We start from the raw sequence: 23,688 nt of genomic DNA on the forward strand, positions 1-23,688 counted from the left end.
CTGAAAGGTGATGAACACTTCAACCTGGTACAACAGAGCATTTAATTCCATGCTTAACTTCAAAATTGAGTAGCCTCATTGATTTCAGGGAAACACTCAACTGAAACTGCTGAATTTTGGCTGGTTTCCACTAAAAAGTATCCATTAGTCTACATTTGTTTGAAACTCTATGCTTTATGAAAGGTTAGCCTCTTACAGCAAACCTGGCCCAACATTTGGATTTATAAGAGATTTGTGTCTTTCAAACATAGTGTTATTAAGTCTGAGTCAAAGCCCTTCTTTGACAGGGTTACAGGCCTAGTGAATGGGGGGAAGCAGTAGATGTAATATATCTTGATTTTAGTAGGGATTATGGTAGTCCCAGGTGACATTCTCATAAGCAAACTGATGAAATATGATCTAAATAAAATTACTACAAGGTTGATGCACAACTGGTTGACAGACCATACTGAAAGAGTAGTTATCAGTGGTTCACAGTAAAACTGGAGGGCCCTCCAAGGGGTCTCTCCTGTGTCCAATGCTAGTAAACATTTTCATTAATGACTTTGATAATGGAATGGGGAGTGTGCTTATAAAATTTGCAGAGGATACCAACCTGGAAGTAGGGGGTGCAAGCAGGGTAGAGGATAGGATTAGAATTCAAAACAACCTTGACAACTTGTGTCATTGGTCTGAACTCAACAAAATTAAATTCAATAAAGACAAACGCAAAAACAATTACACACTTAGGAAGAAAAATCAAATGCATAAATACAAAATGGTGAAAAAAATGGCTACAAAAATATGATGCTGTTGCAAAAAAGGCTAATATAGTTCTAGGTGGTATTGAAAGTATTGTATGCAAGAAAAGGGAAGTAATTGTCCTGCTCTGCTTGCCACCGATCAGGCCTCAGCTAAAGTACTGTCTCCAGTTCTGGGTGCAACACTAGGAAAGATGTGGACAGACTAGGAAGTGTTTGGAGGAGAGCAAGAAAAATGTTAATAGGTTTAAAGAATGTGACCTATGAGGAAAGGTTAAAAAACTGGGCATGTTTTTTCTTGAGAAAAGAAGATTGAGGGTGGATCTGATAAGTCTTCAGATATGTTAAGAGCTGTTAGAGAGAGAAAGGTGATCAATTGTTCTCCATGTCCACCTAAGGTAGAACAAGGAGTAATGGTCTTAATCTGCCACAAGAGAGATTTAGGTTAGATATTAGGAAAAGCTTTTTAGCTATAAGGGTAGTTAAGCTCTGAAATAGGCTTCCAAGGGAGATTATGAAATTCCCATCATTGGAGGGTTTTTTTAAGAACTGGGTAGACAAACATCTGTCAAGAATGATTGGGGTGTACTTAGTCCTGCCTCAAGGGAGGGGACAGGACTAGATGATCTGTTGAGGTCCCTTCCAGCCCTACATTTCTATGATTCTCTGAAACCCAGGGGAGCCTTTCCCACTGCAAGCTGTGTTTGCATGTGTACGTGTTTGTGTAACCCACTGGTGACTGTGTATTGCAAGTTCCCCTCTGTGCTTGATCACAAACAATGTGTCTGTTTCATCCCCTGCTAAGAATGTTTGGCTCTTTAGCTCAAGTTGTAGCAACTCATGCTTTTAGCTCTGGAGGTCCCTGGCATGTTGGCCAAGATGGCATCCATCACATTTGCGTTAGTGTTTGTTGAATCATCATAAAATACTAACACTCACAAATATTTCTTTTCTACTAGCTGTCCCAGTAAATAGCCAAACATTGAGAGTTGTGCAAATCTCAGCAGTCTCAGCTCACAACCTATCTAGTCCTGTAGATATGGAAATATGTATTTCACCTAAGTTAGAACAGAGAAATATTAGAAACATTCATGGAAATATGGTATACTGCTTTGAAAGGTGACTAGTTATAATTGTGACTGCAGACATTTTTTAGTTCTGCATTTAATATGCAAGACTATTAATTGCACGGTAATTACGATATTTTAAAATGCCATACCAACTGTGTTTAGTCTTTTTCAGATTTATCCTCTAATCAGTGTTCCATCTTCATTGTCCAGGCGGATGAAGCATGCCATAGTAGAAGGAAATGACTAGGAAATATCATGCCAAGATCTCTAATCAAATGGTAAATTTTTCAAATGAATATGAATTATTTGCTTTTATTATTAATCATCCTGGTAATCTGTTTATGAATATGTGTTGATTAGTTAGTTGTCATCTTAGGGAAACAATGACAGCTTATATTTACCCAGATATACTGTGCTAGAGTTATTATTTACTACTGATTTGATTTGCTTTGATGGGAAAATTTACATTACCTCAGCAGATAGAGCCACTTAATCTTATTCATGATGTTAATTATATACTCAAATATATTGCCATTTTATTCTTTATGGTTACTATTAGGACTTGTTTATCTGTGTAACAATTAGGTGTGTACACACACACACACACAAAATGCCTGTTATGCAAATAGTAAATAACTTCAAGCCATGACTTTAGTCATACAGCCATGAGCTGTGATCCTGCCTGCTTCCTTAAGACAGGTCTTATCTATACATGGATATTAAACTTTCAAGAAAAAACTGAGGAGTTGCAAGGATTGGAATGGTTGATTCAGTAGGTGATACTATTCCGTCTGAGTTAGTACTGAGCACCTATCACAGCACATGTTTGGGTTGGGTTTTTTAATTGGATGTAAAATTGAGCTCCTGACCATCTGTAGCTCTTAAAAATCCCACAACACTTCTAGCAAGTATAGGAAGGGTTAGACAAGTTCTAATGTGGGCATCTGTATTCTGCCCATCAAATTCTTCTTGAAATTTCTATTTGATCAGAAATTCTTCACTTCCTTCTCTACACTGTTGTTCAGTGTTGCCATCGTATCCTTTTAACTAGTTGATACATTTCACCCCGAAGATGGCTGTACTTCAAGAGAAGTTCTATACTCTGCAAAAAATAACACCACAGGATTCCCGATTTCTTGACTCGTGGGTTCAGATCAAATGTTCTTAATCTGCAAGATCATTTTTTCTAATTGTCAATCCTTCAAACTCAGCCTGGAATCTGACAGTCAAGCAGATTTCTTTCCTTCTTGCTCATCACCACCATCAATAAAGGTTTTGTAGGCTAAATTACTGGTATCCCTTCAGCGACACCTACGCAGCTCCATTGTCATCAGATTGTTACTTCAGTTCCAGAAATAAATAGAAGGAGAAGATAGGCAGTGAGGGTCCAAGCACTTGTTATAGTGACAGAACTCTGGCAATCAGTAGAGCTAGGCAAATTATTCATAATGAATAATTTTAGACAAACTTTGCTTCTTTTTCTGTTTGTGAATTGTCTGTGAGCAGATTGTTCTTTTCTCCAATTTACTTTAAATTATTTTCCTAATCTTTTCTGAGGACAACTTTTTTTATCTGCAGATTATTGCAAGCAATTTGTCCCAAGTATTCTGTATTCAAAATGGGAGCTGTTTTGATATGTCACGTGTAATGTGTTGGGTTGTTTATTGATAACTCATCAGATAGCTATGCTCCATCAAGTTTATTAAGTAAACATAATAGCACATACAGACAGGCAAAGATTAATTTTATCTAATCCATCTGGCTAATCCCCATCACCATCATTCTCACTTCCATCTCACCCTCTCTCACATTCATTAGTCCCTTGTTTATTCTGAGGAAGAAATGCCATGATATCTCTGAGCAACCCTGGGCTTGAAGGGGTTTCTACATCACCATTCCCAGAGCCTTCACACCAACATCTGCATCCTGCTACTCAGGAAAGCAGTTTCATGCAGTTAAGGGCATTAACAGGGTCCCCAATCCAGGACTTACTGAAATCATACTCATACTGCTGACAGCAGTCATCCCAATCATCCTTAGTTCAGGTTTAAATGCTACACATGATATCTTTCTGTTTCCTGATTGGAGAAACAGTCTTTATGCTAATACTCACATTCATGAATTCAGAGTTTTTTCTGTGAATATTCACTAGTATTTCCTTACATTCATTGTTTCCATGAACATTCACGCTAGCTAGCCCCCTCATTAGGGATATCCATGGAGCACAAACACAAACTGAGATCTTAAAATTTGAACAAATTTGCAGAATTTTTCTGCAAGTTGGCTCCAATAATATAATATATGGAGATATACCTATCTCATAGAACTGGAAGGGACCCTGAAAAGTCATTGAGTCCAGCCCCCTGCCTTCACTAGCAGGACCAAGTACTGATTTTACCCCAGATTCCCTAAGTGGCCCCCTCAAGGATTGAATTTACAACCCTGGGTTTAGCAAGCCAATGCTCAAACCACTGAGCTCTCTCTTCCCTGGGCATAGTAGTCCACTTGTGCATGATGAATTGCAGGATTAGGAAGACCTGTGAGCTGTAAATTGTCTTCAACTTCCATTGATTTCATTGGGATTTGAGGATGGTCAACACCTCTCAAGATCAGGCCCAAAAAGAGACAAATCATGAAAAGCAAACCTTCTGTTAGTATTTTTCCCAACTGTTTCAATATTTGGTTTGAGGCAGTTTTGCAGGCTTATCTGAGTATAGAATTCACATTCTTACCAATTGCATTCAAAGTTCTCCACTCTTTGGCTTGCTCTTATTTTTGAAACTTGATTCCAAGTGTGTGCATCTGCACATACTGTAACTCTGGGTCTTATTCACTGTTTGTTAAACCTCTGTTCCCTTGGCAATTTCCAAGGGCACAGCTCTTGCAAGCTCTAAGCTGGTGGATGTACTTCCATTGTTGTTCCTCATATTAGTGACTCCCTTGGAATTTTTAACGCCCCCGAAAGAGTATTGTTATTTTTTGTTCTACACTGTGTTTGTGATCCTCTTATAAAATGTCTACACGCAATGGAAGGTGTTTTATAAAGGTACCTTGCAGGATTGGGGCCTCTATAAGTAAATATTCATCAATGTATTTAAACATGGGCTCAGTCCTGTATTGTTTAGAGAGGGAAAATGCTCTCTGACTTCAGTAGCTTTGCCTGCATAAAGAACATAGTATTGGGCTTTATAAGCCATTGAAATATGCCTGAAAATCCTGTCCAATCTGCACTCTAATGGGAACTAAAAGCTGGATATTCTCCACTACTTGCTTACAATTCACTAATTTCCACAAACTATCCTGATAGCAAAGTTTTTTGCTAAGGTAGTTGTGGACTCTGATCTCACAAGGTGCAAACAGCCAGTTACTAAACAAACAACAACAACCTGCATTTTTTTTTGCACTATTCACCAAGTTAAAATAAACAGACTGTGAGGGGGTTCACTTAGTGCTAGAGTGCTGCCTCCTGGTCGGGCATGGCATAGCACCTCTCCCCTCCAATGGCGACCCCTGCCAAGCATTGCTCCAGTGCTGTGGTGCTCTCTCCTTCCATTATTTGGCCCTTCAGCCAGGTCACAACTTCCTCTCCCTCTTTCAAGGTAATAGAGAGTCCAGCAAAATAAGAGTTCAATGTCCTTATGTCTGGCCTTGGGCTGCAGCACTTGCCCTGTGGTCCTTCCCCCCTTTTCTCAGGGCTCTCTATTGTCTTTGTCCCCTTCTCTAACCTCATGCCACCCTACCAGTGGCAGGTAAGGGAGCCCAGACCTACCCACTATACCAGGTTCAAGCCCAGGCCCCTATAACCAGTAGCCAAGGTCTACTCAGTCCATCTCTTGCTGCTGCTTCCCTGGGCTTCTTCATATCTTGGGCTTTCTCCCCCACAACCTCTCTAGGTTCTCCTTTCTCTCTGCTTCTGGACTCTCAGTGCTCTCCCCCTGGGATCCCCTAATAAAAATTCCAAGCTAAAAGTATAAACTCTAACAAGTATCCAAATCCTGCCCTGTTAGCAGGGCTTACCACTGGATCCTGCTCTATGCTGCCCTGGCTGCTTGCCAGTCTTCTCTGGCCTGGCTATGATCCTAGGACTTCCTCCTCACACCTCTTCTATTCTCAGATTCTGTGTAGCCCCCTTTCTGCTACAAACTTCCTTTCTTTTTGCTAACCAGTCAACTCATGGCCACCTGGGCTCCCTGATCATTTAAACCTGGTTCTCCTTCCAGATTCAGCTTGGTATGTTAATTGGCCTCTCAGGCCCACATTAACCCATTCAGGGCTTCTGTGGGGCACGCACCTCATCACACAGACAAAAAGAGAAAAACTGAATCCCTGTGAGATAACATACATGGATATGTCATACTGAATATTTCACGGGTAGAACCAAGTCAATTACCTTAACCTCAAGAGAAGTTAATCAGATAAGCAGAGCGTTTGGCTGTCAAATGCTGTTACCAGTGACTGCAGTAAAAAGTGGTATTTAACAACATCCGCATTTACAAAAGAATCTGGAAGATGGCCAGCAAATGTCTCCTATTACCTTGAAATATCTTTGAAATTCCAAAGGTTTACATGAGCTAGGAGAGGTGAATAAGGCATGCCAGGATTAGCCAATGATTAGAATAGTTCCTGTTGTTATGTAAATTGCCATTTGGGGAATTATGTCATTAAAAACCACACAGCTGGTTTGTTTATACAGCCACAAGTCTGCCTGCTCACTTTGCTGAGGCGGGTGCTGCTGCTACCAATAAACTCTCTTGGAGCTTGAGGCAGGGAGTGCAAGGAATGGAAATGTGACTAGCTCTTGTGCAAAGGTGTGGTTGGAGTGAGGATAGTGCCTTGCATTGTGCTTTCCCTTTTCCCAGGACTGGCTCTAGGCACCAGCAAACCAAGCACGTGCTTGCGGGGGTGGCACAATTTCAGGGGCAGCGTTCCAGCTTCGGCAGTTGCGCTCGTGGAGGGTTTTTTTTGTTTTGTTTTGTTTTGCTTGGGGTGGCAAAAAAAATCTAGAGCCAGCCCTGCCTTTTCCCTATCGGGGGTCACACACAACTGACGCTTAATTGTGGAAATATTAGTATAGGAATAAAGCATGTAGAGCTAGATTGTGATTTAAAGGTGAAGCGTGTGGTAGCATGGGCTGCACTGTAGTGGAAGCTCCGACCAGGAGTTTTTGCTGGCTCCGGTAATATTCCTCCTGGAGGTTCCCAAGGAATATATGCTGCAGCAGCTATAACACCACTGCAGAACTGAATGCATCAGGAGTGGCAAGCACTACTGGCCAATGCAGAGTGGAGAGGTAGGGCCCTGCCGCTTGTGAGAGCTGCTGTTGATGCTAGCAGTGTGGAATTCCACATTGTCACTGTCTCCTGCACAAGGGTAGAAGTTGGTTGGGGGGTTGTTCCTTGCATCTCTTTGCTCTTCCTCCCCCACTTCTATGAATATTCCCGGTTCTGCCCTTTACATAGCAGTGCCTAAATCTAGTCATTCCAAATGCTATAGAATTGCTCCAACTTCACAGGATGATCCTAGATCTCTCTCACAACTGAAGGAGAAACTGCAGATGAGAAGAGTATTCTTTCAGGTATAAGACTGTGTACTGCTCCAAGGGAAGAAATAACAGAGAAGTCTGAACAAATGTGTCAGAGAATCTTTTTTCTGGTACAGAAGAAAAACATCATCTGTGCTAAAGCCATGTGGGAGTAGAGACCTCTGAACAGTGAATCATTCCTTAAAGAGAACAGACTTTGCAAATCCTTCAGAATATCTACTTCTCATAAGCATGTCATGAGTTTTGACTGAGAGGGGGACTGATTATTACATCCTAGCATTTTTCCATCTTTAAAAAGAATCATAGATAGTACTTTTGATGCAGTGTGTGCATCATAATAGAAGAAATACAAAGTAAAGGACCGACATTCATTGGTACAGGAGATGCCTCTTAGTATATTTGTGCCAAAAGAAAGAGCAATGTAGTTCATGCTGTTGTATATTGATCCTTCAGTATACAGTGTCACTTATAATCCAGTTTCTGTCAACACTGAAGATCGATAAAATGCATAGTTAAATAAAATGAGCAGCAACCAATTTTAACTAGTTTAACATAGAAACCTCGCTCCTGAATTAATTTAAAATCAGTCAGTACTGCAGTATCTTCATACTGTCAAGAGAAGAAGGATGGTCCAATGATTAGATTACTAGCCTGGGACTCAGGAGACCCGCTGTCAAGTCCTTGCTTCTCACAGACTTCCTGTGTGACCTTTAGCATGTCACTTAGGGACAGATTTTTAAAAGTACTTAGGTGTCTAAAGATGCAGATAGTTGCCTTGTAGGATTTTCAAAAGCACCTGCCTAGGTGTTTTTTTTAAATCCCACTAGGTGCCTATCACATCTTTAGGCACTTAAATACATTTAAAAAGATGTCCCTCTGTGCCTCAGTTCCCCATCTGCAAAATGGGGATAATAATACTTCCCTACCTCACAGGGATGCTGTAAGGATGAGTTACATTAAAGATTGTGAGGCATTCGAATGATGGGTACGATATACCTGCCATAGATAGGCTATTTTAAAAATACCTTACTACCTTAACCAGAGCAGCTGAGGACAATTATCTTTCTTGAATCTCTACTTAAAAAAATAAATGGATACAACATCTTAGGTTTTCTCAGAAAAAAATGTTTAAATTCATTGTGCTAAGAACAGAACAGTGTCTGAATTCCAGGATGGAACATCTGGCCTTGATTTGATCCAAAGAGTTGTCAACAAACCAAAGCCCCCATCCCATCCCTCACATAATGACTCCAAGTGTATGTCTACACTGCATGGCTGGTCCATGTCAGTTGACTAAGACTCACGGGGCTGTAAAATTGTGGTGTAGACATTCGGGCTCAGGCTGGAGCCCAGGCTTTGGGACCCTCCCCCATCACGTGGTCCTAGACCTTGGGCTCCAGCCTGAGTCCTAGCATCTACAGCAGTTTAACAGCCCTGCAGCCCAAGCCCTGTGAGCCTGAGTCAGCTGACAGCCTTCCCCCTCAGTATAAACTTTGAGTGTCTGTGGGCCACTTCCAACCCAAGACTTCATAGAGTCTGTATTAAATCGCCCCTGCAAAGAGAGGGCTTCACAGAAAATGAAAAGCCCACTTTGTGTTGCTAGAGGGATGATGCATGTTCATTCCTCTCAGCCCCATTGCCTTACTGCCCACAGATAGCATCGTGATCTGAGAGGATACACGTGATTTGGGGGCCACTCTACCGCCTATTCTGGGGAGGGGTATGTGAGTGTGGAACTCCGCCTTAATTGTATGAGGTTTAAGGAGAACTTTTCAGAATTCCCCTTCCTAAAGGGCTTCTTACTACAGAATGTTCTATCACAGTGAGTCATCTGGCCCCTGGATTCCACTCCCAGTTCAGCCACTGACTGCCATGTGAACTATGGCAAGATTTTAACCATGCTATACCTCAGGTTCCCCATCTATAAAATGGGGACCTGGATAATACCCACTTTTGTAGAGATCTTTGAAAACTTCCAATGAAATTGCCATATAAATTCAAAGTTCAGTGTAATTATTAGTGCTGTCTTTCATGAAGTAATAACAATCCTTTGTGTAATTATTTAGGTCTTCTGAAACCCTGTGATGAATATGTATTTGCTTTTACTCACTGCAAAAGCCTTTTCCGTTCATAATAGGTTGCAACACTGGCAAACAACAACAACAAAAAACCCAGTCACAATACTGGCATTTTCAATCTCTCTTTTTTTAAATAACCCTGAAGCAATGAAGTGTATTCATGTTACAAGCTAATATTATAAATTCTTTTACAATATGGGAGAATCATCAGACTGTCTAGTAGGAGAGTTATTTTCTCTTTTGTGTGTTAAATAAAAAGAAACTCTCGTAGCAAAATCTCTTTTTGGAACACTTGGTTAACAAGAAACAATATTGCAGTGCCTCCCCTAGCTATTATTAAAATGATGGATCTATGAATATTTTCACAAAATGCTTATTTTTCAAAGTATTACGACTTGACATAGGTCCAAGTCAATAATAATAATTAGTTAATAAAGATCTAATGTGGAATTATGGAAATGAAATTTTGGCACAATTCCATAGTAACATATTAATTTTAAAAATATTTATAATGGAAGGTTTGACTGAGTCTCTTCTTTCAGAACATCAGGACAGATTCTGTCCCCAGCACTGGAGGCATATAACAGCCTGCCCCTCTCCGCCCCCCAAGGGCTGTTCTAACTTATACTGAGGACTGTCATATTAGTTTTGTGACGGTAAAAGAAAATGTAGGCTTACATTTTTAAAACTGATTAAAAACTGATTTTGAGTGCCTCAAATTTTGAACAAGGCCTCACAAGTTGCTGAGCATCTGCAGATGCCTTTGACTTCAGACTGAAGCTGTGAGTGCTCAACATCTGAAAACCAGCCCACACATTGGTTAATAAAACCAAATAGAGGAAAGGGGACTTTCTGATTCTTTACAATGAGTGTGTAATTTGGATTCAGGGAGTCTAGCAGCTTGCAGTTGTTTTTTAAAGGAAATATATATTAAATGTTTGAGGGAGGTTTACACTGTATTGTAAAAAATGTTTGTAAGGTATTATTCAGTGATGTACACAAGATTATTTTTAGTCTGTTAGAAATTGTGAATGAAACATTTAAATGAGTCTATCTTTAAACAGTGAAATTCCCCAAAGGAGGATTAAGGCTTGCTTGTGCAATGGGGTGAGCACGCTGGGCATTGATCCAGTGAAGCGTGTTTTTAAACTTAAGCGCCTGAGTAGTCTCATCAACTTTCAGGATTAAGCCCTCAGTGCATATCATGGTTGGAACACAGCCTATATTTAGAATAACATAGGGGTTCCTGCGGGACTTGTACTTTGCAGGTGTCATTGGGGCTGGGCAGGCAAAGTGCAATTTTGTGGAAGCTTCTGCAAAATCTGACCAGATCTGGAGGTATGAAACCCCTGACTCTTTTGCAAGGGCGGGGAGTAAACACTGACCCTGATAGGAACTTTGGCAGCCAACTCCATGAGATTCCCACCCCCCTCCTATGTCATTACATCACTGGAGAGAATGTGGCTATGATTATTTTTTTGTCACCAGCGCCTGCATCGATGACCTCACCATATTTCCTCACTTTAACTCCTTTGCTTCCAATCTCAAGTTCTTTGTGACTCAGCTGCTACCCACCATGCCAACCATTAAACAGGTTTCTGTTTTCTTTAAAACATTAAGTAATTTTTGTGTCTTTGCATCATTTGAGCTATAATATCTGTGTGTGTTGAGTTTTCACAATGACTAACATGACCAAGAGGAGGCTGGCTCCCTGAGTACGTTTCAGCTCAGCCATGGTTTTCTCCTAGAATTCCTTTTAGGGTATTGCTGAGCGGCTCTTTTCTTTTTATTGCAGAGCAAGGTTGGTATTTCAGGATAAGAAGCTAGGTAAACCCCGGGAATTTGTATGCTAATCTTCTAAAACAAAATACAAAGGTTTATGGCTTTTCCTATATCATTATAAACATTTCAACATAGAGCAGGGGTAGGCAACCTATGGCACACGTGCCAAAGGCAGCACGTGAGCTGATTTTCAGTAGCACTCACACTGCCCGGGTCCTGGACACCAGTCCGGGGAGCTCTGCATTTTAGTTCAACTTTAAATGAAGCTTCTTAAACATTTTAAAAACCTTATTTACTTTACATACAACAAGAGTTTAGTTATATATTATAGACTTAGAAAGAGACCTTCTAAAAACGTTAAAATGTATTACCGGCAAGCAAAACCTTAAATTAAAGTGAATAAAAGAAGACTCGGCACAGCACTTCTGAAAGGTTGCTGACCCTTGACATAGAGCTTGCAAGTAATAAATATATAAAAGGGAAGGGAAAATCTCAGGTTTATATCAGAGTTTATTGCAATCTTAGGGGGTCCAATTCTTTGGTGATATGTTTATTTGCAATCTGTCATTCACCCACTAACTGTTGTGTACTAGGCTAAAACAGCTTATGTTCCTTGATAAACAAGGAAGGAAAAACTGAAATGCAAGCAGTGGGGAATCCTGTTTGTTGGTGTTTGTAGCTGGGTTTATTAAATTCCTCCTGTGCAGGATGGACTGTGATTTCCTATAGAGTGTTAATTCCTACTCCTAGGTCAATGAGCCTGATTTTGATTTTACTTAAATTGGTGCAAATCCAGAGTAATTCCACCAGTCAGTAGATTGAGATCAGAATTGGGCCCCCTCAATTCAGGGGGAGTAGTCCTGGACTCAAGAGTGTATTTTTAGATTTTGATGATTATGTATTGAACACATGGTTCACAACTTATGTAAAATCAGACACATTGGATCCAGCGAATCTAAAATTTGCTGGGAAGTGAGTATGTTCTGTTCTGTTCACTTTATTTACAGTTTTAATAGTCAATTGCTTATCTTTCTTGCACTCCAGTTGCAGTCATGTCCTTAGTGGGTTTGAGTGTGGGGGTGATTGAATCAGCTAGTCAGTTATCTTTACTGTACTCTGCATCTCATATAGTATCAGATGTTACCTCATTTTGTAAATGAAGGGATCAAAACAATACATCACACTGGAGGTTAGGGAACTTCACACACATAAAGAACACATATGAATGTTCAAAGGTAGAAAAAAATTCACTGCAAGTATAAGTTCATGCAGATCTTCTGCTTTCTTTCCAGAGCCGGGCATCAGAATGATCAAGAATTAGCTATGAGATAGGAAGTGGAGAAATACACAGTAGATGTTTGATGTGCATATGAACACTGCAAGAGATCCTACGAGACTGGGGGTATGTCTACACTACAGGATTATTCCAATTTTACAGAAACCGTTTTTTTAAAACAGATTGTATAAAGTCGAGTGCAGGTGGCCACACTAAGCACATTAATTCCACAGTGTGCGCCCATGTACTGAGGCTAGCGTCGATTTCCGGAGCATTGCACTGTGGGTAGCTATCCTGTAGCTATCCCATAGTTCCTGCAGTCTCCCCCACCCATTGGAATTCTGGGTTGAGATCCCAATGCATGATGGGGCAAAAACAGTGTCACAGGTGATTCTGGGTGAATGTCGTCACTCAATCCTTCCTCCGTGAAAGCAACGGCAGACAATCATTTCGCACCCTTTTTCCCTGGATTGCCCTGGCAAACGCCATAGCATGGCAAACATGGAGCTTGTTTTGCCTTTTGTCACCGTCACCATATGTATACTGGATGCTGCTGACAGACACAGTACTGCAGTGCTACACAGCAGCATTCATTTGCCTTTGCAAGGTAGCAGAGATGGTTACCATCCCTATTGCACCGTCTGCCATTGTAAATTGGCAATGAGATGATGGTTATCAGTCATTTTGCTACTCATTTGCTAATTAGGACACATTGCAATTGCCATGCACGTTAATCCAATCCTTTTGCACTGCGTCTAGCTACTGTCGATGGGTGACTCTAGGCCTTGGCACTCGCTGGGGTACGCGGCTGCCGGCACAATGCGACTCAAAATACGGCGAATGACTCCCTGGGTCATTCCCTCCATATCTTATGTTTTGTCCTAAAATACTAAGTCAGTCCTTGGCCCAGTATTAACTGGGCAGAGTGTACAGCAACCCAGAGAGCACATCTGCTCGGTAGAGCCGCCAGAGATTCCTGCAGAAGTGACTCGAGCTTGCATGCCATCATAGGGGGTTGCCCCTGCAACAACCCCACTTGTTCCTTCCCTCCTTCCCCCAACCCTCCTGGGCTACCGCGTGATCCCCCATTTGTGTGTATGAGTAATAAAGAATAGCAGGAAATAAGAAACACTGAGTTTTTAGTGAGATAAAAGAGGGAGGCAAGCCTCCAGTGCCTCGTAATAGAAATGAGGACGCGTATACATAGCTATTTTTTGACCAACCATCTGCCAAGGAATTGTATCAGGGACAACGTCATTCCCATTTTTACCGGACGCCCCCGGCCAACCTCACCGAGGCCAGCCAGGAGCAACTCACGGCTGAGAATGACAATGGCTTACTAATCATTTTGCACCATCTGCCACCGGGAAGGGATGCTGTGTTCAGAGCTGTGCAGCGACCCTGGTTCCTTACACGAGCCGCATGCATAGACATAGCGGTTGACACCTGAAAAAGCTGCAGCGGACCATGATTTTATGGTGCCCGAATACTTTCTTTCCAGGGGTGGGAGAGGCGTGTAAATTCAGCAGTGGTGACCCATTACATCCTGAACACTGGTGGCAAAATGGTTCTGCCCTTCAGGCATTTGGGGGGGGGAGGGGCTCAACAAGAATGCAATGATTTTCCGAGACTGTGGGGATGTGTGAGATTAAAGCTGAAGATCCTCCTATGATAAACCCCTCCCTTCTCCACGGAAACTGAGCTGTCATGATATCTTTTGGGCTTTCCGTTACGCTTGTCACACAGCCACTGTGCTGTGGGCTCTGTCAGTATCTTAGAACCTAGGGGATTTCTTTCAAATGCGTTTTGTCATTTTCGTTCTTCTGTAATTGGAGCTTCTGATAGAACCAGATTTTGTCTCCCCATATACAGCGATCAGATCCAGTCTCTATTCTCCGTACTTGTCCAGGTGCGGAGCCTCTTTTGGATATGTGGGCATTTCGTAAGATGTTGACAACCATACAAGAGCTACAGATGGCTGAGACCAACGGAAATGCAATTTCAAAGTTTTGTTGGGGCTTTTCACTCGTGTTCCTATCTCGGCCAGTGCATCCGACGCTTCAATTGCTTTCCAGAGCGGTCACAATGGTGCACTGTGGGATACCGCCCGGAGGCCAATACCATCGAATTGCGGTCACACTAACCCTAATCCAACATGGCAATACCGATTTCAGTGCTACTGCCCTCGTCGGGGAAGAGTACAGAAATCGGTTTAAATAGCCCTTTATATCGATATAAAGGGCTTCGTTGTGTGGATGGGTGCAGGGTTAATTTGGTTTAACGCTGCTAAATTTGGTTTAAACGCGTAGTGTAGACCAGCCCTGTGATGAGAGGACAAGAGAATGAAGAAGTGAGGAGGAGAAAGAAACACTGAACAGTTCTTTGTAATTTACTCTTATGAGTTTGTTTTTTCTTTGTTTCTTACTGTGGATATCTTTATCTAATTGCACCTGCTATGTTTGTGAGCATATTTTGTATAATGACATGTATGCCTTTGTAAGTTATGGGTATATTTGAGGAAGGGAACGGGAGATGCAATTGATTGGTCAGTGAGAGAATAAAGCTTAAATTGCTAGCTATGCCCCTAGTTTAATAGATATTCCTGGAGTGAACACAGAGCTATAATTCACTGGAGAGGCTTTGCTGATACCATGAACCATAGGACTGCAGCTCCAGCAGTTTCTGACTGGCAGTTGGTCTCTAAGAGTAAGTTCAACCTTAAATTCACTCTTGGGGTGTGTTATGCATTGTATATACTGCATTAACTTCTGAATTGTACTCTGAAACTTCTACACTTCAGTCAGTAAATGTTTGGTTTCTAAACTAACCAAGGTCAGTGAAAAAGGTAGGTTGGTTATCTTAAACATTGGGTGACAGGAAAATGGCAGGATAAGCTGGGGTATTTTCACTACCTTAGGTCTCAATTGTACCCTTTAAGACGTGGGTCTACATTGGGGGCAGGGCAGAAGCATGCTATCTCATGAGGAGACACTATGCTTCAGGAAAGAACAGAGATGGCCTGAGCCAAAATCCTTGATCCAAACATCCTTCCAAGTTGTGGGGGGAGTTTTGAATGCTAGAAGGAATGACCTGCAGCTGCTCCTCCTGGCCACTATGTGCCACTGGTGCACCTTTCCAGCTTGTTTTACCCATCTTCTCCTACCTTGCCAAGCTTTATGGCTTAGCTTTGTGTCCTCTTCCCATCACTGTACAGGGGAAGGTGTGTTGATGATAAATGGAGGTTTGATATATGGAAATATATAAATTAGCTCATTAAATGTACACAGAATAGCATACACACAACTGCACTGTGGACTGGCATGGAAAGAGTTTCCTTCCTGCTCCTTTCTGGCATAAGAGTAGGCTTGGAAAGGTTAGATTTTTATAGGTAAATGTCAGTGTGTGTCGATTTCACCACACACACACAAACCAATGGGAAAATATTTCCAATAATAATAATTTGAAACCTACAGATAGACAGCATATGTTGTACTTTTCTGAGTACTTATTGGCATCAAAGTCCAATTATTTAGATTTCTGTATTAGGCGTCCCACAATATATAATAGTAAAGACAAGCATGATTTGTTGATTTAAGGATATTTACTTTGTATATTTTGACATGTGATGTGAAAAGTTTGTGCTTTAATGATTATAAAGAGGGCCCTCCCAAATTCACTGCCCATTTTGGTCAGTTTCATGGTCATAGGATTTTACAAATCATAAATTTCATGATTTCAGCTATTTAAATCTGAAATGTCATGGTGCTGTAATTGTCGGGGTCTTGACCCAAAAAGGAATTGTGGGGGAGGGGTTGCAAGGTTACTGTGCGGGGGGGTTGCAGTACTGCTACCCTTACTTCTGTGCTGCTGCTGGAGGCAGCGCTGCCTTCAGAGCAGGGCAGATAGAGAGCGGTGGCTGCTGTCTGGGAGCCCAGCTCTGAAGGCAGAACTGTCGCCAGCAGCAGCACAGAAGTAAGCTTGGTATGGTATTGCCACTCTTACTTCTGCACTGCTGCCTGCAGAGCTGGGTCCTCAGTCAGCAGCCACCACTCTTGAGCCGCCCAGCTCTGAAGGCAGCAGTGCAGAAGTATGGATAGCATGGTACCGTATTGCCACCCTTACTTCTGTGCTGCTGCTGGCGGGGCGCTACCTTCAGAACTGGGCGCCCAGCCAACAGCCACCGCTCTCCGGCTGCCCAGTTCTGAGTGCAGTGCAGAAGTAATGGTGGCAATACTGTAAGCCTCCTAAAATAACCTTGTGACCCCCTCGTAACTCACTTTTGGGCAGGACCCCCAATTTGAGAAACGCTGGTCTGCCCTGTGAAATCTGTATAGTATAGGGTAAAAACACAGAAAAAAAAAACAGATTTCCTGGGGGAGGGATGAGATTTCATGGTCTGTGATGTATTTTTCATGGCTGTGAATTTGGTAGGGCCCTAGTTATAAAGCTTTAACTTTTTGAATCTCAACATCTACTGTCACTAAATAATTGTCCATCCACCTGCATAATTTCCTACAACTGTGAAAATGTAAATTGATAAAAATAGGAAAAATGCTTAAAAATAAACAGTGATATGTATCAATTATAGAAAATAAAAAGTAAATTCTTCTAAACGTACCTAAGAGCAAACACGTGCTTCCCATGAGCGTGGGATCTGCTACTGTGAGAGGTAACTGCTCTGGGGCAATGATTAGTAAGGGTACATTTAGAAACAAGCAAGTGTCATAAAGAATCTGTTTCTTTAATAAAAATCAGCAATCAGAATGCTAAAGCCTATTCTTTTATATTGCTCCAGACTTCAACTGGTCTTGACCTCTCATCTGCCCCAAGATGTTACTTTTACATTGGCCCTGCCCAAGATTACACTGACCCCACTCATCTCCTTCCCCCACCTGTGCCTCCAACATGCCATGTCTTCCTCCTGCACTCCCAATCTGCTCTGAGTCTGTCCTAAGGCAGGACATGCTTTGCTTAAAGCGCTGGATTTGGGGGAGCTGAGTGCAGTTCCTACCTCGGCCTTAGACCCTTGAACAAGTCACTTCACCTCCCTGTGCCTCAGTTCCCTATCTGTAAAGCAGGGATAATACTTCCTTTCTCCCACCCTCTGGTCTATTTGGATTCCAACTCTCTGGGGCAAGGGCTGTTTCATTATATAGCCCTAGTGATACCAGGCCTCAGCGCAGTTTCTGATGGGTGGTCGGAGTATATCCTCCAGGGGTCGGCAACCTTTCAGAAGTGGTGTGCCAAGTCTTCATTCATTCACTCTAATTTACGGTTTCGTGTGCCTGCAATACATTTTAAATATTTTTAGAAGGTCTCTTTCTATAAGTCGATAATGTATAACTAAACTATTGTTGTATGTAAAGTAAATAAGGTTTTTAAAATGTTTAAGAACTTCATTTAAAATTAAATTAAAATGCAGAGCCCTAGACTGGGGGCCAGGCCCCGGGCAGTGTGAGTGCCATTGAAAATCACCAGGTTGCCTACCCCTGATATCCTCCCACCAGCCACCCTTGTGGCCTCAGCCCTTTGCTGCCCCCCAGCTCTCCTGCTTCCCCAGCCGGGGCTCCGTATTTCCCCACTGTGCTCCTTGTCTTGGGTCTCCTCCTCCTGCCCTGCTCCTGCAGCTCCCGGGGCACTGGGGGCTCAGAGCCTGGAAGGGCAGCAGCAGCAGCCTGCGCCAAGACCCCTCGCACATGCTCACTGGGCCCGCGGCGGCGCTGTGAGCATGTGCAGGAGGAGGCCGGGCCGCCACCGCCGCTTCTCCGGGGCTGTGTCTGGTGCGCCCAGGTCCCTCCCAGGTGAGGCTGAGCTGGGCGGGCGCAGCAGAGCCCCCTTCCTGCCTGCCGGGCGGCGGCCCCAGCCTCTTTGCACCCCCTGTCCAGCTCCGGCCGCAGCCGGCGGCATGAGCGGGTCGGACGAGGAGAAGCAGCTGGAGCGTCTCACCAGCCTGAAAGCGCAAGGTAAGGCAGCTGTGTGCGGGCAGCGGCGGCCGCGGGCTGGGAGATGAGCTGGTGCGTTTCAGGGAGCGGCTGCTGCCATTGCGGCTGCCTCGGGCTCCGTGGCAGGGTCAGGCAGGCGCTAGAACAATCGCACCAGCTGAGCCCACGTGCAGTGGGACATTTCCCTTCCCCCCCGCGGTTGCAAGCGGGGATTGGCATTAACCAAGCGGAGCAGGCGAGGCTGTGCCAAGTGGGGCCAGGCGGTGGTTAGGCGGGTGTGTGCCTGAGCAGCTCCTGGCGCACTGATGTGTGACTCAGCCTAAGAAGAAGGGTGGGGAGAAAGGCACTGCTGCAAACCAATTACCTTGGGCATCAGCATGGCGCCTCAACCATGGAGCCAATAAAGGGGCCCCTAAGGGAGCGATTTCAACCAGGGTAGTCACTGGAGGGCCTAACTTTGAGGCCTGTCAACAACTGAGATTGTCTCTTGTCTCCCATACTCTCTCTCTGTCCCTGTGAAAGCTTGCCTAGTTCTAATGGTTAATCTCTTCCCTATTCACCGCATATAATCACCTTCCAGCATCCACCTATTTTTTGCTTGGTTGGTTGTTGTAGCTAGGTCAGCAGTTGGCATCGGAATAATAGATGTCAGCTGATTTGGGTTGATGGGATAATGAAATATTTTAAGATGTACATAGGTTAACCTATCTCTTTCTTCTTCCCAGCAAGTGAAAAATAATCATGTGCAATAAAGCCAATATCCAATGCCCAAATAAATTTCCTAAAATGAACCCCAGTGAACCCCAGACATATCTTTCAAAAGAAGGCTCATTAGGCAAAATCTTTCTGTGCAGAAATGCTATTTGTTTCATGTGGTAAGAATCCAGCTACCCAACAATCTTCTAAGGGAAGCTAAAACCATATACAGTTCCTTATCATTTCTGAACTAACTTCCAGAGTCACTTGTCCCCCTGAGCAAGGTGGATGTGTTAAAGTACTGAACAGATAATGACAACTAAAAGTTCATTCACTGCATGAGAATTATAATCCACTCTTGATCTGGGTGCAAACCTCACACTGACATCAGTGTGTGTTCTCTTGTGTCTTGGGTGGCATAGAGTCCAGGTTAAATTGAAAATGGAATTTGGCCCTTGTTGCCAAATGAGTTTGATTCTTATGCTTTAGTTGCTATCCTCTGCTTTTCATAAAGGCATCCAGTGCTTTAGCTCTGTAGATGTTGAGGTCTCTTGAATGCATATTGTCACAGTTCAGAGCAACTACACCTGTATTTCCCCTCAGTCATACAACAAGGGCGCTTGCTCTCAGACTTCCAACTCTTCAGCTATTGCCCTCCAAGGTGGAGACCCACATGTCCGTCCCTGCTGACTCAGGTATTTTCGGCTTCATAGTTCCTGCTTTCACTGTGTTATTCCCAACACAGACAGGTTGCCTAAGGACACCTGCTTGCTTTCTCTTCAGATATGGTTAATAGGTGTAATTGCTGCAGTTTTAAACTGACACATCGCTTCCTAGGCAAGCCTACTTTATTTCTAAGGTAAAAAAGCATTACAGAGAAAACCATTAAAAACAACAAAAGAAACTACATGCATTCTAATGAGCTTACCAGAGACCACCCCAACCGTATGGATTCTAGCAGGAGCAGTCCTTCAAATCCCCCTCCGAGGAGATGCATTGTGATTGCAAGTTCATCATAGTTTCAGTTTAGAGCAAGCTTATGGGACCTCCGTAGGCCCAATACTTCCAACCCTACCATAAGGATTGGGGCCCTCTGTGGACCAGGGATCCCGTCCCTTTGTTGAACCATGAAGAAGGCCATGAGCTAGTTTAAAACCAGGTTGTTTTTAAAAAAATTAAAGACAGCCCTTTCTTTGTCTCTTGGCCCCTGGGGAACCTAGTTTGAACAAGTATGATGCAATTTTCTCTTTTCTTGAGTGGGAATGGGGTAGGTCTGGTGATTGGTATGGGTGCTTACATTGTATATGAATTTAGTCTGATGTATAAACTGACCCCCTCTCCTCCACTGTACAGCAGAAGCTTTGATGGATCCTTAACCAAAATTCAGTTGAATTTTTTTGAGCATCAGCTCTAAGACTTCAGATAGTTTTAGAAGTGGTGTGTTTTTTTAATTTCCCAGTAACTAACCAAACTGCTGGATCTGCTGCTGCTCTAACTTGTATTCTAGCCTGTGAACAAGTTTAATAAGTGTTCATTCATGATTCTTAAGTGAACACATTTCTGTAATTCAACACCAAATATACAAATTCAGATAGTTATTCTAAACAACTAGTCCTCACAGCTGTCCATCAGCACCATTGGTTCCAAAATACCAACAATCACTGAAATGACTACGCATTTGGAGTATTCCTCACAGACACTTGTGGGGAAATCTTGGTCTTACTGAACTTGGTTGGAATAGGGCCAGGATTTCACCCATGATGTCCAGGGATCTTGGGCCGGACAACCATAACACTGTTAAACATCTAATGGAGCTTATGGCACTCCAGGAAATAGGTTGTGGAAAAGATATCATGGCTCAAGTATGTGCTACCCTAGATGCGTATCTGTTCTTGAATGAGACACTGTCACGTGCATATGAAGAGTGATATTTTTCATAAATTATATACATTTGTCTTTAAATGTGGGCGTTTTACTATGCTATTACAAAACCTAAGAACAATAGAAATATTACCACGCTTATGTGAGTTTGGATTTTTTTAAAAGGAAAAAATATTCCAATGGAAAATATTTTTAAACATTTATTCCCTTGTAGTTTACATCTGACAAATTCCAGCATTTTACTAGGACATGGGCCTGTAAAGTTCTACTGACATGTCTAAGTTCTGGGAAATGCCAAAGGTGAATAACTTTTTTAAAATTTTATTATTTAGGTTTTTATTTGTAATGAACTAAGTATTGTTAAACAGATAACTAAACTTGCTTCCTTTTATATAAAAGTTTTTAATCTAACACTGTCCCATTAATATTGCAGATAAGAGAAAAAGGGGAACTATTTTAGACATTTATGACTTTCCTCAGATAATAAAGAGAAACTGGCTTTAGGGACACTCAGGAACTGCAGGCAACATGTAACTAGAATAAATGTTTTGAAATCTTACTGACACTTTTTGTATAGAAGTGGGTAATGTTATTTCTCCAAATATAATGCTGCTAGCACAGGGGTCTGATTTCATTATAGGTTAGAGGTACATATTTGGTCAAAAGTCCTCTCTTCAGTTAAACAGTGGTGAATTGTGTCAGATTGCAATCTCTTGTAGGATTTCTGAAGAGTCTCCTGTGGATTTGAAAGGGTGGAAAACATTCAGCAAACCCTCCCCATTCATGCCCCATGATATTGAGCCTCCACTAGAAAGTGTTTTTTTCCAAGGGCATGAAAATCTTACTTGATGTGTGAACTAACCAGATAACTAAACTGCCCATCTTGGTTGGTAAACCTGGGAGTGGCAACAGGGACACTGGACCTGTTTTTAAGGAAGCTATGTTTCCCTCTCACCAGCAGGGAATAGCTGATGGATTTTCCAAGGTCTCTGTTTTTCAGCTGGGATACTTGATACTAGGGTGACCAGATGTCCTGATTTTTTGTAGGGACAGACCTGGTTCTGGGGTCTTTTTCTTATATAGGCTCCTATTACACCCCTCCTCCTGTTCCAATTTTTCACATTTGCTGCTAGTCACCCTGCTTGATACTGACCATTCTTTGACTTGCTCTGTTGCCTAGTATATAAAGAGTGAACACCTTAGAGGAGTGGTTTTAACCTTTTTGCATTTGCGGACCCTCAAAAAATTTCAAATGGAGGTGTGGATCCCTTTGGAAATCTTGGACATAGCCTGCACATGCCCAGGTTGGAAATCACTGTTCTATGTTGATGGTAACCTTTTGCAGACCTCTTAGACATAGGTCTGGAGACTCCACCTAGAACTTAATTAGGTGATTTGAATAGGTATAGCAGGGTCTGCTATAAATGTAAAAATTTAGATCCATAGGGTATCTCTACACTGCACTTAGACACCTGTGGCTGCCGTGCCAGCTGACTTGGGCTCAGGGGCTGTTTAACTGCAGTGTAGAAGTTTGGCCTTGGGCTGCAGCCCAAGCTCTGGGACCTTCCCACCTTGCAGGGTCCTAGAGCCAGAGCCTGAATGTCTACACTGCAGTTACCTGCTGTTTTCTGCAGGGAAGCGCTGGAATTCAGGGGGAGGGGAGGCATTTTCTGCAGGCACACAGTCCCGCAGAATTCCCCCAAGAGTAATAGGAGTCACATCAATGCCAAATATGGAGATAATATGATCTCTTTCTTTGATGTTCCCCTGTTGATACACCCATGGATCATATTCGCTCCCCTCCCTCCACATCATACATGGAGCTTGTATTCAGGTGATTATATACCATGACTCCCAAATCTTTTTCAGAGTCATTGCTATATATGTTGCCCGGGTTTACCATAGTTGATATTCCAGAAAATTCTCCAAAACCGCAGCTCCATTAAAAGGCACTCAAAGTTCCTATGAAAGCAGGTAGTTGGACTACAGTTTGCAGAAAAAGAAAACTGTCTATTGTAGTAATCTTAGGTACCATACCAAACTAGGTTAGCCTGTGCATCATAATAGTGCTTTATCACTTCATCAAAAGATAGGTTTGGGTTAGCTTTGGCTCCATTAGGCAAATGTTATTTTGCCATCAAAATTAAAGGGATAACAGTGTAGCCAATCACTTAAAATACCAAGAGTTATTGACCACTGGATGAAAACAGCCGTTAAGTCTCTTGGTGGCCTTGCAAACTGTTGTAGTTTACCTCTATCTTCACCATCTCATCTTAAATATCAGTTTATATTGCATGCTTTTCTTCATCTGTCTGATAAGTCTTAGCTAATACCATATTTGCCAATAGTATGATTCATGTCACTTCTCGTGTCCAAGCTGTCAGTGCATCTGGATAGTTCTGAATATATCCAAAAATTCCAGGGTTTTGGCTCCCTCTAGTCTCCCCAAACCCTTCCCTGGGGAACCCCAAGACTCAGAAGCCGTGAGTCTTACCACAAAGGGAAATAACCCACTTCCCTTCCCCGTCTTTCTCCCACCTAGACTTTCCTCTTTGGGCTAACCTGAGAGTTACTGATGCAATTTCTTTACATCACAATACCAAGAAGCATGTCTCCTCTATTCCACAAAGAGACAAACCCCAAATACAAGGAAACAGAAATGATTCTCTCTCTCTTCCCCC

The 23,688-nt window shown here is 42.5% G+C and overlaps 1 protein-coding gene across 1 annotated transcript in view; it reads left to right on the plus strand.

The window, feature by feature from the left end:
* Nucleotides 1-18,343: 18,343 nt before the first annotated feature.
* Nucleotides 18,344-23,688, plus strand: part of SHTN1 (shootin 1) — a 92,145-nt gene continuing 86,800 nt past the window's right edge. The window contains exon 1 of the mRNA XM_032780795.2: nt 18,344-18,451. Coding sequence (XP_032636686.1) covers nt 18,394-18,451 — 58 coding nt within the window. The 5' untranslated portion in view covers nt 18,344-18,393. The remainder of the gene's footprint in view (nt 18,452-23,688) is intronic.

The sequence above is a fragment of the Chelonoidis abingdonii genome, chromosome 15 (assembly GCF_003597395.2).
Source record: "Chelonoidis abingdonii isolate Lonesome George chromosome 15, CheloAbing_2.0, whole genome shotgun sequence".
Lineage (NCBI taxonomy): Eukaryota > Metazoa > Chordata > Testudines > Testudinidae > Chelonoidis > Chelonoidis abingdonii.